This window comes from Grammomys surdaster, unplaced genomic scaffold, assembly GCF_004785775.1.
Source record: "Grammomys surdaster isolate TR1022 unplaced genomic scaffold, NIH_TR_1.0 225, whole genome shotgun sequence".
NCBI classification, from domain to species: Eukaryota; Metazoa; Chordata; class Mammalia; order Rodentia; family Muridae; genus Grammomys; species Grammomys surdaster.
In genome coordinates, this window is record NW_021604670.1 from 190,011 (window position 1) to 211,081 (window position 21,071).

The 21,071-nt window shown below is 40.3% G+C and overlaps 1 protein-coding gene across 4 annotated transcripts in view; it reads right to left on the minus strand.

The window, feature by feature from the left end:
* The window catches only part of Fggy (FGGY carbohydrate kinase domain containing), a 363,520-nt gene that overhangs the window by 91,585 nt on the left and 250,864 nt on the right, over positions 1 to 21,071 (minus strand). For all 4 annotated transcript variants that reach the window (XR_003712158.1, XM_028773313.1, XM_028773314.1 and 1 more), the window contains 2 exons: positions 19,167 to 19,228; positions 12,216 to 12,363 (listed from right to left, as the gene is read on the minus strand). Coding sequence is in view for 3 of the 4 variants with exons in the window: in XM_028773313.1 (XP_028629146.1) it covers positions 12,216 to 12,363; positions 19,167 to 19,228 (210 nt within the window). In the remaining variant the exon portion in view is untranslated. The remainder of the gene's footprint in view (positions 1 to 12,215; positions 12,364 to 19,166; positions 19,229 to 21,071) is intronic.

A 21,071-nucleotide genomic window follows, 5' to 3' on the forward strand; every position in this document is an offset into this window, starting at 1 on the left:
GGGCATCAAAACCTTGTTTACTTTAGAAAAAGAGAAACTGATATATCTATGTGCATATGTGCTTGTGATTTGTATGTGTCCAAGGACAACTTTTGGAAGCTGAGTTTCTTCTTTGGCCATGTAGGATCCTGAGGATCTAACTTTGTTTGTCAGACTGGCCAGCAAGTGTGCTCACTCAATGAGCCACCTCACTTGGCCTCACAGTAGATTTTTACAGTGTAAAATTTACTTATGTCATATGGGTGGTATGGTCTGAGCAGTCTTGAGCTACATACAGCAGGTGTGACTATGTAGTCAGCAACAAGGCTGAGGTGAGTGGTCTGACAAACACCCTTGGCCTTCCTTTCAAGCCTTCTTTGGTTGCTCTCTGCAGGCAGGGCATTCTATTGCAGGACATAGACTTCATTGTGGGAGCTCTCTTCGTGCTTTCTCCTTCATTTAGTTCCTCAACCCTTTTGAACTCCATCTGCCTTTGTCTTCTGTGCTCTTCACTTCCTTCATCTTATCCTTCCTGCTCAATGAGAGAGACCATTTCTAACTGTTTCCTGCAGTGGAGCTAGTATAATCATTCTTTTTCCCAAACTTGAACATGTCACTCTCTGTTAAAGCCTAGCACCAGGAAGATAAACTGAGGCATAAGAATTAAGAGTTCAAAGTTAGTTTAACTGAATGAGTGAATTCAGAATAACTTGGAACACACAATGAGACTTCATCTCATAAACAAACAAAACAGAAAAAAAAATTTAAAAAACCTCCACTCTCAGAATACCACCAAATAAAATACTCTGGTCAACTTTTCCTCATTACCTTGGCCCTAGAGAGAGAATGAAGTCTGTTATACCTTCCTGGAATGGCCCCCACTAATCCCTCCAGTATCTACTCTTGCTTTCCTCATGAAACATGCCATACTCTTACTGTTCCTACCTTCTAATCCTGCCTGAGCTCATTGGTCATAGGCTTTTTATTGACAGTACATAACGCTTCCACATAGTACATAAAGATTCTGTCTATACCATTCTTTCTCCTGATGTCTGATCCTATAACAATAGCTGGACATTTACTGCTCAGGTACTAAAATATGAGCAGGGATGAGAAGATATTTGCTTCACAACTTCAAAGAAAAAAGAAGTCATTAGACATGTGGTGGAACTTACTTGATGTTCCCAATTCCTAAGTTCCCACTCTTGCCCTTCCCGATCCTAGGAGTGCTTCTTATGAGACTGGGGTACAAACAGCTTCTAGAAACTCACAAAAGTCCTTGTGTAAATAAAGATGAGCCACCCCATGTGGCAGGAAAAATAGATACAGCCTTGTCACAGGCCGCCTCCAGTGAATACACAGGGTGAGCCACCTATAGCACAGTATGCAGAGGCCTGGGTTGTGACAGTGTGATAGATACATAGATATTTGCTCACCCTTTGCTCTTCATCTAACAGGGCAGCTGACTGCGCTGCACCTTAGGGCTCCCTTCTGGAGCTAGGTGAGAAAGTTCCTTTCTTCCAGACAGCAACTGGAAGTGGATCAAGTCATGATCCTCTGCAAGGATGAACCGCAGGTGGGTACAAGACCAAATCCGGATCGTGTGTGATGGCAGGTAGGGTGTGGGGTCCATTCTGTATATCAGGAGCATTTCCTTATCTATAGTCATTAGAGAACTTAATTTTTATGTTACAATGTGGATAATATAGCTTGTTCTGATATCTTTCTCAATTATTAAAAAACATGAAGACATACAAGAATATGACATGGTTATATTTCATTTTTTAATAATTAGTAAATACCCATAATAACTTTCAAAGCCATTAGTGTTTGAGCAAAATGATCCCGTGACCTTTTCTATAAATTTCTAGTCCTTCCAGAACAAAGGGACATTTTCTAGAGGAGAACCTCTAGAAACTACAACTAAGGTACTCAATGGTTTAAACTTTAACTCTTGAGCTTGACAGTAGCTGCAGCAAAAGGAGGGCACAAGATGCAAATAGCTTTTCTGAAAGGGAAAACAAGGTGGTCATTCAAAGAGACATCATCCTTCTTGGGAAGGAATCCTAGGTTTATTGCATGCAATATGGCACATCAAAGAGAAGCAGTAAGCACAGCATCACAGAAGTCTCCTGCATTCCTTCATACTAACACCAGGGCTGGAGCTTTCAGTGAGACTCAGTGAGAGACATATCTCCCTGAAGCAAAGAGATACTGTGATTGGAGGCCTGACAACCTTGACATCTCACCTCATATGTATGTGCAGACAACAGAGGGGCAACTTTCCAGTAAGTACATTTCATTCTAGCAGTTCTGCCCTGGCAAAAGCAGTCCAAGATGGCACTATGTATGGAATGTCTGCCATGTGGACCACTCAAGAGGATGAGGGAGACTTAGAACGCATTGTTGTGAAAGGTGTATACCTAGGAGTGCCAGAGATGCCTTTCTCTCTCTCTCTCTCTCTCTCTCTCTCTCTCTCTCTCTCTCTCTCTCTCTCTCTCTCTCTCTCTCTCTCTCTCTGAGTGTGTGTGTGTGTATATACACATTTGTACTGGCTTCAAAAACTGGGACAGGCCAAATGAGCTATATGGTTCAGCTGAAGGCTGACTGATTCCGTTGATAAGAGGAAGCTGAAAGGAAGCATAATCAGAGAGAGTGTACTTATAAATATGCACGTGCCTACTTTGAATGTTGAGGTGAGACAGTCAAATGTAAAGCCTGTGGGAGATTTGTGACGCTATGCACACTTTACTTCTTTTGGCTCTTCTGTAAGAGGGACTTCCCACCACAAACCTGTTTGATGAAAAATTATTATGAATACTGTATGAAATTACCTTCAGGCTACATATATAAAGTATTCATTAAACCTAGATGAAGTTCAACTTTGAACTTGGGTACTCTCTTCAAAATATCACATTAGATATACTCAAATAGTCTAAAATTCAAATTTTCAAAGTCTGTTTCAGATAAGGACTAGCAATTTAGTAATAATAGCAATTTAGTTATACTTTCCTTCCAAGTTGCTAAAGGAATAAAAATTATTCCCTATGTTAGTTACAGAGGTTCTATAGGAAATGTTTCTCTAAGACAAGGCAGAGATATTCTAGGTCCCTGGAGGTTGATGAGGGGTAACCCCACTCAAGGGAATTAACTAGAGGCCTTTAAGAAAACAATGGGGGTTCCAAACATTGCTTCCTCAAGTCAGTAAGAAAGGTAGTTGGTAAGGGAGATCAAAGAAAATTCAGTAGAGGACTTCTGGGGGAAGAGAGGGACTAAAAAGTGGAGACAGGCAGAAGCCTGGGCGGATTAGTAACTGTGGAAGTCCAGATAGGCAGACACTTTACTCTGCTTAAAACCCACCAAGACTTAGAGAATGAAGACAAATGTACCACCATGGCATGGGAGAAAGAATTAGAAAGATTTCTGTCTTCTGATTGTGGAAACACTGTAAAGGAACTGGCAGAAACAATCTGTCACTAGCCAGCTGACTTTAAATGGGAGTGATTATCTTGATTTATCACATGGGCACTGAAAAGCAGAAGAGAAAGGCAGAGGAGCCCACAAAGAGACCAAAAAGAGGAAGGCAGAGGGCAGAGGGCAGCAGACAGAAATGCAAAGGAGGAAAGCTCGAAATATGAGACAGTCTTACTGGCTTTGGAGAGATAGGCAGAAGGTAATGAGCCTAAAAATGCAGGACAGCATCTAGAAGCTGAGCAGGAATCCTGGCTGCCCACAAGGAAACCAGGATATTAGTCCTACCTTTGTTGGAATTTTGATGGGATGGAAAGTATATTTTTCCCAGAGCCTTCCAATAGGAGTCTCAGCTTTTGGCCATGTGAACACTAGAGCAGGGAAACTGTGGGGGAGGGGCAGCTTGAACATCTGAGGTACAGAACTGTGAGATGATAAGTATACACTAAAATTCATGGTGCAGTGAACACACATATTAGGAAATGATGGGCTGGCACTCTACCAGTGACCTTCTTCTACCAGTGCCTAACTGATGTGACACACTGGCACTCCACACCTTTGGAGGCTCAGCAGAAGCCATTTTGATGTGTAAGGCTTTGAGTAATTTCGCACCAGCTCCCAAAGTGTTTCTGTACAAGTTTTCTATCCCTGTCTCCAGTCTCATGTCAACCTGGATCCCATTTTTGGTTCTCAGGCCTTAGTTCTTCACAATGTTTCTCCTGGACCACTGCAGATGATTCTACATGATAGCCCCTCAGGCATCTGTCAGGTACACTGCCTGGAGAGGTTGACTCTTAGTCTACCTCTGGCTTTATTTGGTGTTAAGTATATGTAGGAAAAAGAATGTGATGTGTTCATAAAAAGAGAAAGAGAAGGGGATATGTTTTGGTGGACATGTGGGGAAGGGGCTGCCTCTGTGGGCCCATGCTGAGGCATCCCTTCCCTTGGAGGGACCAGCCACAGGAAGGTATAGCATAGAATAGAGAGTTTATTCAGGGAATGGGGAGTGGAGTTAAGAGGGTAATAGAAAGAGAGAGAGAGAGAGAGAGAGAGAGAGAGAGAGAGAGAGAGAGAGAGAGAGAGAGAGAGAAAGGGAGGAAGGAGGAGAAGAAAGAAGAGTAGGAGAAAGAGGAGGAAGAGGAGGAGGAGGAGGAGGAGGAGGAGGAGGAGGAGGAGGAGGGGAGGAAGTCAGCCATGAACACATGGAGAAAGAGTGGGGAAGGGGCGAGGGGAAGGAGAGAGAACAGGAAGGCAAGAGCAAGAGAGAGGGGGGGAGGGGGCAAGCAATCCCTTTTATAGTGAGTCAGGCATACCTGGCTGTTGCCAGGAAACTGGGGTGGAGTTTAGACAAGATGCTAACAGAAAGAATTATATGCAGTGTTTCTGAACTTATGGGTTGTGACCCCTTTGGGGTGTCAGATGATCCTTTAATAAGGGTTATCAAAGACCATCGAAAACTACAGATATTTACATTACCATTCATAGCAGTAGCAAAAGTATAGTTATGAAGTAGCAACAAAATAATTTTATGATTGGGGGTCATCACAACAAGAAGAGATGTGTTAAAGGGTCACAGCATTAGGAAGGTTGAGAACCACTGCGTAAAATGATTCTGTGATAGAATTTTGAAAAACATCATTAAAATAGAAAGAAACAGTACACAAATTGAAAACAGAATGAAAAGAGTACAAAACTACTCAAAGCCTTAATATTTCAGTTTTATGTTACTGACATTTTGTTAATGTTAAAGAATATTTCTGGACACTGGAGAGATGGCTCAGCAGTTAAGACCACTGTCTATTCTTCAAAAGGACCTGGACTCAATTCCTAGCACCTACATGGCTGCTCGCAACTGTCTGTAACTCCAGTTCTAGAGAATCTACACCCTCATGTAGTCATACATGCAGGTAAAATACCAATGCATATAAAGTTAACAAATAAATTGTGTGTGGGGGGGGAGGTGTGAACTGAATGGGTTCTAATCTGAATGCTATTTTCTCCAGTGTAAACTGCTTACATTGCTTGATCCTCAGTTTCTCTATTTGTTTAAATTATCAATATTATCCCGAAGAGATGTTGTAAAGACAGGTAAGGCTACAAGCATGACACTAACTATGGGGTCTGGAACATCAGGCCCCTAAGAAATGAGCCCTATTGAAAATTACTATAAATTAATCACTTCAGTTAGTAACAGATTATCGGAAAGCCAGTTAAGTAATAGTGAGGAGTAATATTTGTCACAGGATTTGATTTTCTTTGTAAATAAAAATAATATAAGTATCTGAGTAAAACTATTAAAAAAAACCACTAAAAATTAGCATGCTACGGTAGGTTTAAGGCTTTTCCTTAACATGGGTTACTTACACCATGCTTTGATTAGCTCGGAAGCTTCCATTCATCTATTTCCTTATCCCAATAATGCACGAGACACTGGCTTTTCTTGAGTTCTTGCAAATTCTCAGCTGAGTCCCTGACAACATACACATCTACATCTTTACTGTGCCATCTCTGGCTGAGCTCTGGGCTTCTCATAAGCATCCAGGGTCTAACTAAGCCCTTGTAAGACTTCTTTCCTGACTCTGAATAGCACTTGGACCAGCACTCAACTTCCCACAGTCTGAGCATGGAATGGTTGATGGCACTATGTAGTTCATTAGAGAACTAGAATATAATATCCTGCTCAGAGTTGTGTAATAGTCCAATCTGAAACAGGAAATACAGTACAACCAATGTGACCACTGTATGTCTGCTGTGTATGCATGCTTGTTATATCTCTGAGTCCATTTTTTTCTCTGCATTAGTATTTCAGGAAAATAATTTAAGCAAATACCTTAAACTACCACCATCTAACCAGAGGTTATATCAATTTGAGACTAAATCTTAGTCATATACAGGGAGGAAAAATCTTTCAGAATAACTATTGCACTAGCCATTGTGCAGGGTCTAGATTAACACTTTCTGTTGTTGATGAGAAAACTGTAGGTCAGAGACCTAAGGGTAGAGAATATCCATGTCTATATCCACACGAAGTGCATAGAGTTGCATATCTTGTGACACACTGAAGCATTAGCAAATTCTCCAGCTGGTCTTCTGGCTGTTCACCTGTTAGTTACGGTCAGTTCTTGGACTAATTTGAAGATATACAGCTGGATGTTGAAGATTCAATAGTCACATATGGAATCCCCATAAGGGCCATTAAGCAGATAATATAGATTCAGAGTCCCCAGTTGCAAACCCACAGTGTGCCTGCTGTTGGGCAAGCATTTCTCATTTGACAATGACCTTGGAAAGATGCCTGGGCCACTCCAGCTTTACTTTAATCGACTGACCTCATACAATGAATCTATCAGTTTAACATGCTAATGTACTTTCAAGTTAACATGCAAATACCAGTAGTGCAATTTCAAAATATACATTTTGTATATCTTCAAAGAAATGAAGACACTCAAACTTCCACTGAGAATAAAAACAATTGCACAAAGAAATAGCAAAACCAACCCTCTCCCCAAAACATGAAACCGTTCTTTATGATGTTTAGCTACAGCTCTCCTGGCATGCATGTGCCCACCCCATTTCTTTACCTTTAAAAAGCAAGCACTGTTTTTCTTTTCTTCCTCCTCCCTTCTCCCTCTCTTCTTTGGAGCTGGCTGTGGATTCAATAAAAACTGAGGAAGTCTTTGTATTCCTGATTCTCCTGACTCTACCTTCCTAGCTCTGGGTTTATAGGTACCGACCACCATGCTTGGTTACAAGCAACCAGAAACTATAGAATTACTAATGTTCTCACACAGATTATGATTAACCAAGTTTCTGTTTCTTTTAGATAAGGAGAAAGACAGCTCTAACTATTCTCCATTTTACTTTCCAAGTACAAAAGAGAAAAGGATAAGTATCTACATAGTCCAGATATACTTCCACCCCACCCCCAGCCTCCAGCATCTCCTTTTCAGCTCTACATGTCATCAAAGGGAAGAGGAAACAGCTGCCCCCATGGCAGAGAGATAAGTGTTGCCAGAAGGCAAAGAAAATTATGTTCCTGAGCACGATAGGATGTCTGGGTCCTGTCCTGCTCTTAAGAATGTGGGCACTGAAGTAGAAGAGAAATATACAACCAAGAATGGCAAGTATTTCTGTAACTTGAACAGCAAGGCTGAGAAGGAAGGCTCGACTACCATAAAGGAAAGGCAGGCTCAGACCTTAACTCAAAGACTATGGTTAGAGTGGAAATGGGGGATGGCTGACAGGCTGGTGACTAGGGCAGCATATCGAGGACTAGGCTGAGGATAGTATAACCTAATGCACCAATGTGGGCTCCCTTTTTGTAGTTCTCAGTGAGTCTGCAAAGTCTAGCACTATGCATAAGTCATCTTATGGGGGCCATGAATCAAGAACAACTAAACAACAGGACCAACACTTCCATTAAAACGTTAGTCCTTCTGGACTCTCTGACCTTGAGAAGCTCATTGCTCCTCCGCACTTGCCAAAGAAAGACTGGAATAACTGTTTGACCTTAAGGTCTCCCTTGGTGCAGATGACAGACCTACAAATAAATAGACCTCTCACAGTGTGTCTTTCTAATTCAGTAAGTTTAAAACACACACACACACACACACAGAGTCTATGGCAGTTCTGATTTTCTTTCAGCTTTTATTGCTTTTGATGCGAGTTTTAGTTCCATTACTGCTGTTTAAGTTGTCTTTCGGTCATGGTCATTTCCCTTTTCTTTCATTAGCTGTCCATTCATCCTAATTTATTCTTGAATATAAATATATGCAATATTTTTGATGAATATGTATAAATTTCCCAAAATGAACTCTCAGCCTCATTAACTATGTATGTGGATTTGCCTCTATTTATACATAACATCTGAGTTTAGCAGAGTACACACACACACACACACACACACACACACACATTATATTAGAGAATAAGATATATATGAATGTAAAAATAAGCACCACACACACATACTATATTTGAGAATAAGATATATATGTATGTACAAATAAGCAACACACACACACACACACACACACACACATTTAGCATGGGTATGGAGGGCAAAGACAAAGTTAAGGACTCAATTTTCTCTTTCCATTGTGTGAATCCTGAGGATTGAATTCAGGTTGTCAGGTTTGACTTCAGGAAGCTTTACTCAGGAAGCCATTTCAGCAGCCCCTTTCCTCAGCTTTCCTCTAAGTGTTGGCTCTATTTCATTAATATCCAAAAGCAAAAGCAAAAGCAAAAACAAAAACAAAAAACAAAACAGAAGAAATGAAAACAAAATAATATTGTGTACACCAAGATAGTGGCCAATGTTGGTGAGACCTTTGCTGCATGCTCAGAGTGTCATTTCTTTGAGCATGCAGCAAAGGCCTCATCAACATTAGCGACTATCTTCAAAGTGCATTAGCTGCAGTCTTTAAACTGTTTCTAGTATGCTACATTTTTCCTGTGGGATCCCTGTAAGTATGAATTTTCCAGAATGTGCCCTCAGCCTCAGTAATTGCATATGTGGATTTTCCTCTTCCTATTTTCACACAGGCCCAGCTTAGTGGAGTACAAAGACTTTTCTTTGCATATCTTTGTAGGGCTGAGATAGATCATACTGCCTGGCACACAGGTGAGACTAACCCTTCCTAAAAATCCACAAAACCACTACAGCTCTTCATATGAAGGAAAGAAATACTGATAGGTAGATTCCTTGGCCCCATCTGGCCTGTTCATCCTGCCTCGCTCAGCATCAGCAATGCTCAGAGCCTAGGGATTCTGTCTGGTTACTCTTACACCTGCTACTGATTACAACAAACATATTGCTAAGTACACTCAAATCACAGCACATTTTAATTTATTTGGACATTAGTAGTAGTATTAAATACTTATCTATATAGTCAGAACCAGAAACCACATGATAATTTGCTACTAGTAAATTGTTCATCTGCAATTTTTTTCCTACAGTGATAAAAGGCCTCTTTATTATCTCCATGTACCCATAAATTACCATTGAGTACATACTCAGTACTTAATACATGCCCAGAGAAAAAATTCTGGAGCCCAAAGAACAAACTCCCTGTGGTTCTGATTCTAACAGTGTTGTCTTGACAATACCAGTTGCTATTCGCATGTTACTAAGTGCTTCTCCTCGCCCTTTAAAGCTGCTCTACAAAAACAGGAATAATTGCACTTTTGTATTGGCAGCAGTGCTCATTAATTTATTAAATCTGTGTGAGAAAGTGCATGGTATACGTGCACCAGTGTTTGCAGGTGCATGCAAATGCCAAAGAAAGACATCAACTTCAAGTGTCTTGCTCTGTTACTCCCTGTCTATTCTTTGAGGCAGATTCTCCCTGAGCCTGAGGCTATGTTATTAGAGAGTAGGATCCAGTGATCTTTCTGCCTCTCTACCCTACAGTTCTGTGTTTGCAGCCTCCTTGCTTATGGTCACACCTAGCTTTTTTAAAAATAATAAATGCTGTGCATTTCAACTCAAGTCCTTAAGGTTTTGGTGTTTTATTTCATTGCAATGAGTGCAGACAATAAATGTATTGGGAATGATGCCTGAGATTTAGGACTAGCAAAAGGGTAAAGCATGCAGCAATAATGTGAACTCTATCTATTATATGAGTTAGAAAATACTGCACTTTCAGGAAGAAGGATTGAACACAATTACAGAATAATTTCAGAAGGCAGGCAAGTCCTAATGCTATTCAAAACTGAACTGAAGAGAGAACATGTTGGGCTGTTAGTCAGAATTGTCTTTCTTCCATCTTGTCTGGGTCCCCTTTTATCCCTGTACTGTTGTTATGCAACCTAATATAATAACAGCTGATATACGCCAAGCCCAACCAAGGGCAGTAATAGAGGGAAAGTGCTGTTAAGAAACATCAAACAACAAGAGATGTGTTTATAGGACAGTGAAACTCCTGTACAAAGCAAGCCCACCCAACAGGATTTATAGACATAACCAGGCCTGTGTTACCCTAGAAGACCGCTGTGCTGTGCATATGCTTACTCATCTAAGGCAGTGGTACTCCATTGCCTCCTGGAAATACCCTGCATCTGGCCAAGCTGGGTCTGACAAATGGTAGTTAGGAAAGGTCACCAGTCTGTCACTTCAGAGCCATGATCATTTTACCACACAGCCTGGCTCTGTTTTGGGGCCATCTCAGGAACTGATAAAACCACACTTTGAGTATCTTTAACTGTATTTGGCTTCAGCCATTTGTCTCTCTTGTTAAGACTGTCATATCTTTTTTTTACTTGTATAAGTTGTATTCCTTCTTACCCAATAGTTTGTGTGTGTTGATTATCAGAAAGCAGAAAGTATAGCCCTGTCTACTTTTGATAGCTCTTCAATGCCTCCACATTTTAATTCAGAGGCCTGGCTCACTGTTTATTTCATAGACATGCTTCATGGGTTCCAGACAAACACACTTTTGAACTGTTCAGTTTCCTTGTTTTTCCAGGATTTTGTTTTATGAAGAGAAGTTGATTATGTGGTCAACTATGTAATAAAAATGAGGTTCTGAACTTCATGGAGGCATCATAAAACTATTTCAAACAATCTTAATGAACCTAACCACAAACCTTACATTCCCGAAGCCAGTAGGCCTGATCACGGTTAACATCCCTCCTGAATGTTAGTGGCATTTGCTCACAGCCTACATTCTCACTTCCCATTTTGACTTTCCTTATACTCTTCTTCCTGGACTTGGCATTTATGGCTTCTTATCTGGTCCCTTAGAATTGAAAGGTCTCTTCCTCTCTAGATTTAAATGCTTCATTCATCTCCAAGCCTGGCTCTCAATGTTTTCAATAACCAGCCTTCTCACAGCTATGGATCCTACCTGGGTTGGAAGTGCTATAACCTCATAGGTGTGAGCTTGCCCATCAAGTTCCTCCTGGATTCTCCATGAGTGCTCACGATCTCTATACTGAAAGTAGACTTAAAGATTCTTAAGAGCACAGAGGATACATGGAAGGATTCACGGTTCCACATACATATGTAACAGAGGATGGTCTTATCTGACATCAATGGGAGGGAAGGAAGGCTTGATGCCCCATAATAGCGGGGTGCTAGAGGGATGAGGCGGGAGTGGGAGTGGGTGAATGGGTGCAGGAACACCCTCAAGGGGCAAAGGGGAGGGGGGATGAGTTGGGGAAGTTTGTGGAGGGGTTAACCTAGAAGGGGGATCTCATTTAAAATGTAAATGAATAAAATTATTAATAAAAAATAAAAAATGAAAAAGAGCTGACTTGATCCCCCAATATTAGCTATTAATTATATTTTTAGCTGAAGTTAAATCTGAAATTTTGCTATGGGCTCAGAACAGTTATGGCTCACAGGCAAGCCAATACTTAGCTTCAGGACGTGGGCCATGGGTGGTAACATTTACCACTGAGGTAGCTGGTGGACTGGAGACAGAGATGGAAAACATGACTACAAATCAATGTAAATGTAAAAGTGACATAGGCAGGACTTTCAGCCACACCAGGGCAGAAAGATGCAGCAGTAGTTGAGGACAGGAAATACTATTTTGAAGGCATTCTGAGTTGGCATGGAAACAACAACAATGGCTAACAGATCTTTCTGGGGAGCAGCAGCAACCTGACCATAGCAAGGCAACTGAGAAAAGCAAGCTAGCTCTTCTTGGCCACCTTTCCTTAGCTGTTCCCTCTTCTCCTGTCTCCTCACTTTGTGTCTTCTAAACTTTGTAACCCCTTGGCTGGGCTTCACTTTCCTGCATGGACTGGCTTTTACTTACCATGCCCTTCAGAGTCAGATCAGCTAAGGGAGACCGGTTGCCATGGAAATCTGGCCAAACATGTAAATCAACAGTGAGGAAACCCACAGGCTGAGCCTTCTTAATCAGATCCAGGTGACTGTTCAAATATGCATACATACTCTGGCATCTGGAAGAGAAGTGAATTTTGATTTTAAAAGGGGATAGGGTTGAAAAGCAAATTATTCTGTAGAAAGAAACCATTTGCACTTCCATATCAGACCCAGGAAAGCAAACATGGCTCTCAAAAGCTTCAGTAAAGTAGCTATTCCTGCATGGAATTAGCCCCTGCACTCTCACAGCACACTCTCATGCCAGGGCAGCATGCCCCGTGGAACGGCTTGAGTCAGGAGACCTGGTCAGACACTGGCTTCACTCCTGGTAGTGTGTGAGCATGAGACAGTTATTCAAAGCTCTGGAACTGTCCTCTTCTCATCTGTAGAAACATCCCACAATCCTTGTCCAACTTACCTCATAGGGTTATTATGAAGATCAAAGACCATGTATGCAAACATATAGCATTCTGTAAACTATAGTACAATATGGTACATATGCAAAGGATTTATTTAAATCTGTCTTCCTAATTGTACAAAATGATGAAATGACAAATACAGATAAATATATGCTCCTGGATGCAATGAATGAGTGTCATGCACATAGTCAGGACTAATAATCAGACACGTGATTTGGAACCATGATTTTAAAATGCTATTGTGTAGGTTTTCCCGTTTTAAGTTTTAGTTGATTGAGGTGTAAAATGATGCAATTGTGATGACCCCTTAGTCATTGACATTATTCAGGCGAAAAGATGATGAGCTTGGGAGGGAAGACAGTGCTAGTTTCAGATACTGTTATCTATCTTGGCTATGGTTAGCCTCTCTGAACTATTTCCTGTTCATAATGTAGTATGGCACTACTTACTTCATTGCGATAAGTCTTACTGCATGACACAAAGACACAAAGGCACTGGGAAAATGTGCCTTCCAAATTTCTGAACCAATGATCCCAAAGATGGACCAGAAAACATCATAGAGATAAAGCATGGGGAATGCCCACAGGTGATTAGCATCTAGAATACTTCTGCCAATATTTGTGATTTGCATTTTTAAATGCTTTAGAAGAAGAAGTGACTTCTAGTTATACTTTACAATGCCAAGAGTGTCCTCATGGATACCATGATGTTTCTGCAGGGATCAAACCCAGAGTTTGAGAATGCCATCCAAATGCTTAACCACTGAACTATAAACCCATGTCCAGTGAAATTCTTTTAGTAAGTAAAAAATTTACATGAAATTCCAGTGCAAAATGTGGAGAAAAACAAGACAACTTGATGTTTTCACACATGAGTGTAGAAACTGATGGATGTCTGTTTGTAACATTAGCAAAGGCAAGGGAGCACTACCTAGTGAGCTCTTTGGTGGAACCCTTATGGGCATCTACAGTCTATGCCTTTAGTTCTAGCAGGGGGAATACAATACTAATGGGGAAAAGCTCAATCATGATTTGGGTAGCTCCTGCCACTCCTGGAGCATGCACCAAGCTTTCACTGTGGTCCAGGGAGGATGCATCACTAAGATCCTTTACAGAAGCAATAATATAGGGAATCATATGGATTCCCCTGCCATTCACACTATAGAATATTCTATTTCAGTTATTTCAGTTCAGTTTTAGGAAAGGGCCTTCTGAGGCATCCACAAAAGGGAAGGCTAGAACATATACATATGATCATATCCTGGCATTCTGTCTCCCAACTCTCCGTGGTCTGGCTGAACAGGAACCATATTTATAACAGAAACCTCAAGAACAACCTTTCTCATCAGAAGCCAAGAGTCTGCACTATTTCTAATCACTCCCCCCTCCTTAGGAAGGGCATCAGTGCTCCCAGAGTATAATTTTTTTCTTTAAAGAAGTGAATGCCCATAAATCTTCTCATTTGCCTTTAAAGGAATCTTAGAGTGGGAGTTTGGCTTCAGACATCTGGGTCAATAGAATCTATATGCCTAATTACTATTGATTCGTCATTGTCCCATTTACTGAGGGTCTTTGCAAACAGTGAGATTCATTTAGCCTCCATATATATGGCCACTCATACACAAATGAGATCCCTTGGGGATGGGGCATATGCTTACCCCTCTGACTCCTAACCTCCTTGCAGCTGTGTGTTTATTCTTTGAATTCAGTCCTTCCCCTACATGCTTTTTCAATTATATCTTACCATGATATAATTGCTATCTGAGTATATCATTCAAAATGAAGTGCACTTGGAAGACATTAAAATAACTAATGCACATCATCATTCACATAATTTTAACCTTGCATGATGCTGTTTTTGGTTTTGACTTTGTTTCATTTTGTATGTTTTATCAATTCTTTCTCAAAAGACAGTCTGCTCTCTTCCAAGCACAGTAACCATGATCCAAATCAATTGGACTGTTCTCCCTCCAAGCATGAATGCCAGGCTCATATATCCTGTCTCAGAGGGAGTCCCATTGGGGATGACACAGAACATATAGTCTCAACAGTCGGAAAGCAAATTCATTGGTGATCAAGAACACTAAAACTCACTGAGTCCAGGCCACTCTTTTGCAATGGGAATCAGTAGTCTCTATCTTTTACAAGGTTAAGAAGACTCCATGCAGAACTTGTGCCCTATGGAACGACAGGTCATTAACAAGTAGTTCATTTCCTCTGCCATTACAAGATTTTATTTCAGGTAGCATTACTTATAATCTTAAATGCGGATAGTGTCCCCAATCACTGCTCTCTCTCACCCCAAATCAATTCATTCTTCAGGTTCACAGGTCTCCCTTCCTCATGTGCTTTCTGTCTTAAAGTGCCAGTACACTATCACTTCGACTTTTCTAACCTCTCTCCAGATCAATCTCTTCTGCTAGTCTTTGAAATATAAAAAGCTCTTCCAGAGACATGCCTTTGGTACCTTCTTACTTTGTTTATGATGACCATATTCAGAAGCCAAAAATAAGAATACATGTTGTGGAAATAACAACAACAACAACAACAACAACTATACCACCACCAGTACTGGCGCCACCACCACCATTGCTGCTGCTGCTGCCGCTACCACCACCACCACCACCACCACCACCACAACCACCACCACCAGAAAATTATGGGAAGAAGCAACCATGTTGTTCGTCTCCAGTTCTTCTTCTCAGGCATCTGCTCTTCCTATTTTGCTGACATACTTTTTATATCACTTCACCCCATCTTCCTCATTTGTTCTCTTCCTTAAGTCCCCAGAACACTCTATTATTTTTAATTTTCTAAACCTTCTCCAGCTCAATCTCCTTTTATGCTAGTCTCTTAAATGTATTAGTTCTGCTAACCTACCGTTGGTAGCTTCTTCTTCTATTTATTCATTTACAACACTGTCTTACTTTTATTCCTCCAGTTATCGTCTAGTGCTGATATGGTCCAAATCCATATTCTCATCTTCCTCACCCATGCCAATCATCATTTTAGAGTCACCTTTGCTATAATCTCAAAGCCCTTTCTGAGCCTAGGAGCCTGTTTTTGCTCATATTGCCATAGCTACTTGTACTGAACACAGCCTCTGACTCCCTTGCTGCCTTCTTCAGTGCTGCTTTGTATGAGGACAATGGGAAGGATTTCAGTATTCTCAAGAAAGTTTTAACTATATCTAGACATGTTGCACCAGCATTAACAGTGAACTTGAAGAAATTGATTTTCAGTGGCATTATGGGCTTAAGGAATAAATGTAATAATAATAATAAAAAAACTGAGTTGCCCTAAATGAAATACCAAAAGTTCCAGAAAAAGCTGAGAGCCTTCCTTCCACTTGCATCCAGCAGCAGGGGCCTTCACAGTGTTTCCTTTGTCTACCAAGCTTCCTGCTGCACAAGACTTTGAGACTTGCTGGTCTTCCCATTTGGAAGAGCCCCTCTCAAGTATCATGGCTTTTTTCTGTCCCTTCCTTTAAGGTCCCACTGCAAGGACAGCATCTCTTATTGTCCCAGTAGCCTTTGCTTTACATTTCCTAAGTTACCACATTTTTTTCATCCAGAATTTATCAATTTCAGACTATATACATATACATACATATATATGCATTGTTATACAATATGCAAATGCACACATTCATATATATATATATATATATATAATTTCTATAAAGCAAATTTTTTTATTCTTCTCTCATCTATCATAAATATTCATAATATATGTTATAACTGATAGTTCTAACCTTGGCTAAGGTATAAACCTTGAGATATCAGGCCAATATGTTCTGAAAGATCTGCTACCACCAGGACTTGATGTCTGATACAATTTGAGTTTAGCTCTATAGGAATCCAGACAAAGAGAAGAGCTGAAGCTGCAGTCAATGGTAAGCAGTCTCTGCCCAGGAGGTGAGACACCTGGGGATCTGGCTCCACATTAAGAAAGATGGTTGCCAGGTACATGTATGAGCACATCCAATTTGTTTACTTAATTTATAAGCTCTCGAGACATTTGTAATCAGAGATGGGGACTAAAAGGATTATGGTAGATCAAGAGGATCTGTTTATCTTATATTTGTTTATGTATACTTGTTCCTAGAATTTCAAACAGGATTTGCTGAAGCTAAGCTATGAGGGGAGGTGATCTGTTTTAGTGTCTTCAAAAGGTCCCAAGTCACAGCAAGGAGACCTATGGATTTTCCTCCTTTGTGGAAAGACAATTTTATTTTAAGAGAGTTCTAAAACCTGAAATATGAGGATATTGTACCAAATGGATCTGATATGATAATATGAAAGCAATAGGAAGGTAGAAAAGAACTAATTTTATTCACTAAATATGCATGAAAGTCATGAAAATACAGCAAGAGATGAAGTTAAGAGCATAGTTGGGATTTCTTTTAAATAGATGGCAAAGTAGTAAAAGACTGCCAGAGAACTAGCGTTGATGAATACTAATGCTGCTGGAATTAAAAAAAAAAAAAAAGCCCATGTTGGAATGCTAGGAACAAGCATGACAAAGGGAGACCCGAGGGATCCCTGATGCCACATGCTGCACAGAAGGTGAGAAAGTGAGTCTGTAAAGTTCCTTGTGCATTTACCTAAGGGGGCAGTTGACTATTTAAATCCTTTAATAATGGGATGAAATTTATGACCTCTAGTTATAGAAAGTCATGCACATGTATATCATCAACCTGGTACACAATCCCAAAAGTTCACTGCTGATTTGAAGCTTAGAATACTTGTTCCAGGTTATACTATGACAAAGCTGTTGTGGATTGGTTCCAATGCTATCTGTGATAATTCAGCTTCTGAAATCACACAGGAACCTGCAGATCTGCACTGAGGGTTCTTGCTCCCCAGTTGACTCTGATTGGGAAATAAAGTTACTGGCAGTGGCCAATGGCTGAGAAGGGAGACAGAGGTGGGACTTTTAGGATTCCTGAGCAAGAAACTCAGGAGAGAGAGAAAGACAGTACTGCCATGCCAGGGAAACAGGAAGTTCAGGTAGGAGAGCTGCAGAAGACAGAGTAACAATCATGTAACAGCCGGAGAAATGACCCCAGGAGGGCAGCCTAGCAGGGTCCAGGGCAGCAAAGATGAAATATAGATTAAGTAAGAATATTAAGTAAGATTAATTCAGGAATATTGGAGGGCAGTGTGTGTTAGCCATGTGGAGTTAGGGAGTGGCCTTAATATGCCTGTTAAGGCATATTAAAAATAAGGCTATGTATGTGTCTTTCATTCATAATGTGGGAGTGTAGAGGAGGCATGTGTACCCACCAGGGAGTTTAGAGCAGATTAATATACTACTGCTTCACGAAGCCAATGAAAGTGCCAGTTGCTGAGAGTCCACAGTATAAGCCTTCTCAGTAGTCATGCCATTATCATGACTCCTAGCGGAAGGCTTGGCAACACATCTCCTTTGCTATACCCTGGAAGCACACTATTCTAGTGCAACATGTATTGCATTTTAGTATTAAAGGTAGGCTATTCCTTAGTGATACAGAAGGAACAGTTTTACTATTTATATTTCATTTTGTCCATTCTATCACAAATACACATCCCGTTGTCTATCTATCTATCTATCTATCTATCTATCTATCTATCTATCTATCTCTCATCTATCAATCATCTATCTACCATGGATCTATCAACTGTCTATCATATATATATATATATATATGTATATATATATATATATATACATATATATAGATATAGATATAGATATAGATATAGATATAGATATAGATATAGATATAGATATATATTCCACTGTTATATCTGATCACCCATCTATCAACTGTCTATCTAGCCAACATTCCTTCTTCTATGGGGCTGTGAGCGCTCCCCATGGTTCTCTGAGAAAGCGTGATACAGAAACATTTATCCAGAGGTATTCTCCTTTCCATCCTGTTCCCAATCCCATTTTTTACCATCTGATTCCTATCCACACTCTATGAGTAGCCAATCTTGTTCATTTTCTAACTTAATTTACCTATAGTTCTTTTGCACACTGAGTTGGCACAAATTGATTTTCCTGTATTCCTCTGCACTCCATTTTACTTCCTATATCTCAGCAGCCACTGCATTACTACTTACTATTCTTACTTTCACAGATGAAGTAGGAGATTGAGTAGCCTGTGCACACATCTACAAAGGAGTCAAGCTGGGGTATACAACCAAGAATGTATTACTTCAAAACTCTAGACACGGTCATCTCCATCAGGGTTGCTCATCCATGCAATCTGTGTGTGGGAGTAGTTTCTCTGATTTTTCTTAGATCATTCTAGAACAAACTTAACAAATGTATTTTCAAAACCATCTGGGTGATTATCTTAAGTACTGCCAAACATTTGCATTGTTCATAAGCTCTGAAAATCATACAACTTGCAAATGAATGCCACTCATACATCCACAGAGAAAAGCCACGGAGGAAAGTTGGAGAAGTTACCTGGCTGTGGCCTTGGCTTGTAGTTCAGGAAAGGCAGGATGGCCCTGCACCATATGGTCTATCTAAATAACACAAAAGAGGTGAGTCATTTATAATGTCTTTATCCTGAAGGTACATACACATATATACCACAAGCACAACACACACACACACACACACACACACACACACACACACACACACCCCACAATGTTTTGTTCAACTCTTCGTCTGTAGAGAATCTAAGTGCAAAACAACAACAAAAATACATGAATAGGAATATATCAATTCTTTTACCAAATGTAGTATTTTTAGTGCAGGAGCCTTGGAATTATACAAAATTTAGAAGGAAGAGTAGCAGCAGATGAGACTTTTAATGCTAAGCTGGTAATAGTAGTTAGACACTGCCCTAGAAAACAGATTGAGAAAAGATGGATCTGTTAAGTGGGCAAAGGGTCTTGTTTGTGGAAAGAACTAACTGTCTCTGAGTTACTTCGTTTCTCCCTCCTAATCCAGGCTGCTACATCTAGAACAAACTGTGCCTTCCAAATGTAGTCTTTGAGACAGAAGAGAAGTGAGAGGATGATGACCAAGTCCCAGCTAAGCAGAGATGAGGTGCAAAGAGACCCCACCCTCACCCCAAACCAAAAAGTTGTTACAGGGAAAAGCCGGAATCTCTGCTAGGGCAGGAATGTCTGAATTGTACAGATCTTATCTGAACTACTACGTCTAGGACTTAATTCCTAATCCCCCTGGTGGCTCTAAACAAAACATGTAATATGCCTGGGAACATCAATGCTCCTCACACTTTTCTCTGCCTGCTCACTGATCTGTATACTTCTGAATGTTTACTTCTGTCTCCCAAAGTCTAAAACAACCATTTGGAAGGAATTATTTTCATTTGGTCTTGAACAGACTGTTTTGGCCCCATGGAAATTGACTGAGTGTTTTTCTTAAGAACCAGAGCTGTGAACAATGGAAGCAATATTTTTGGAGACACAGAGGTCAGGTACTGGTTCCTCACCATCTTTGTGTTTTTGAAAGAATCACTAAGCAGCTCTGCACCCCAATATTCTCCTTTATAACCATCTTTGTTTTAAACAGCATTCCAAGGAAGAAAAGTGTGATTGCTATGATAACAGTAACATCATAACACATAACATCTATAACTCATTTTCCTCCATCAACACTAACCTAAGAATTACACAAGCATTATTTCATCGACTGCTTACAGAGCTCCGAGGAAGATGGGGATCTCCTTTAAGTAGATGAGAAAACTGGGGCTTACAGACGGAAATTAGAAAACTAACTTGTCTTGGACTCAAACTGTGGTTTCTAACATCTAAAGCTCTATTAGTAACTGCTATGCTGTACGGTCTAATAAACTTGTACATTTGAATGGAAGTTAGTGAGTTCTATCAGGAGCAATTTTATGGAAACTCTTTAAAATATCAAAGCCATCGGAGACTTTTTGTTTTTAAAAAGTGCAGTTTTGCAGTATATATTTCCTCTAGGTCCAACTTTGGGTAACTGTTAAGGCGTATCCTACATATCTATCATAGAACGTTGTTTCTTCTAAGCATGTTATGGGGCTGTGAGTTCTTCCCATGGATCTGTGAGAAAAAGTGATACAGAAACTTTTATCCAGAGGTGTTCTCTTTTTCCATCCTGTTCCCAATCCCATTTTTTACAATGGGTGAATATGAAATGGATTTCAGAGTATAGTTGGAGCAAAGAAATGTCCCTGTGAAATCAGAACCATTCCTTTGCCTCTGCAGTAAGTTTAATCACTGATAACTACCTTCTGGCCCACGAGGCATTTGAGTTTTGACATTAGATGTGGCAGAGAGAAACCATGAAAGGCAAGAAATTCTAAGACTGGACTTCCACACTGTCTTAAAGCCTGCTCTTGATGAAAACAATTCC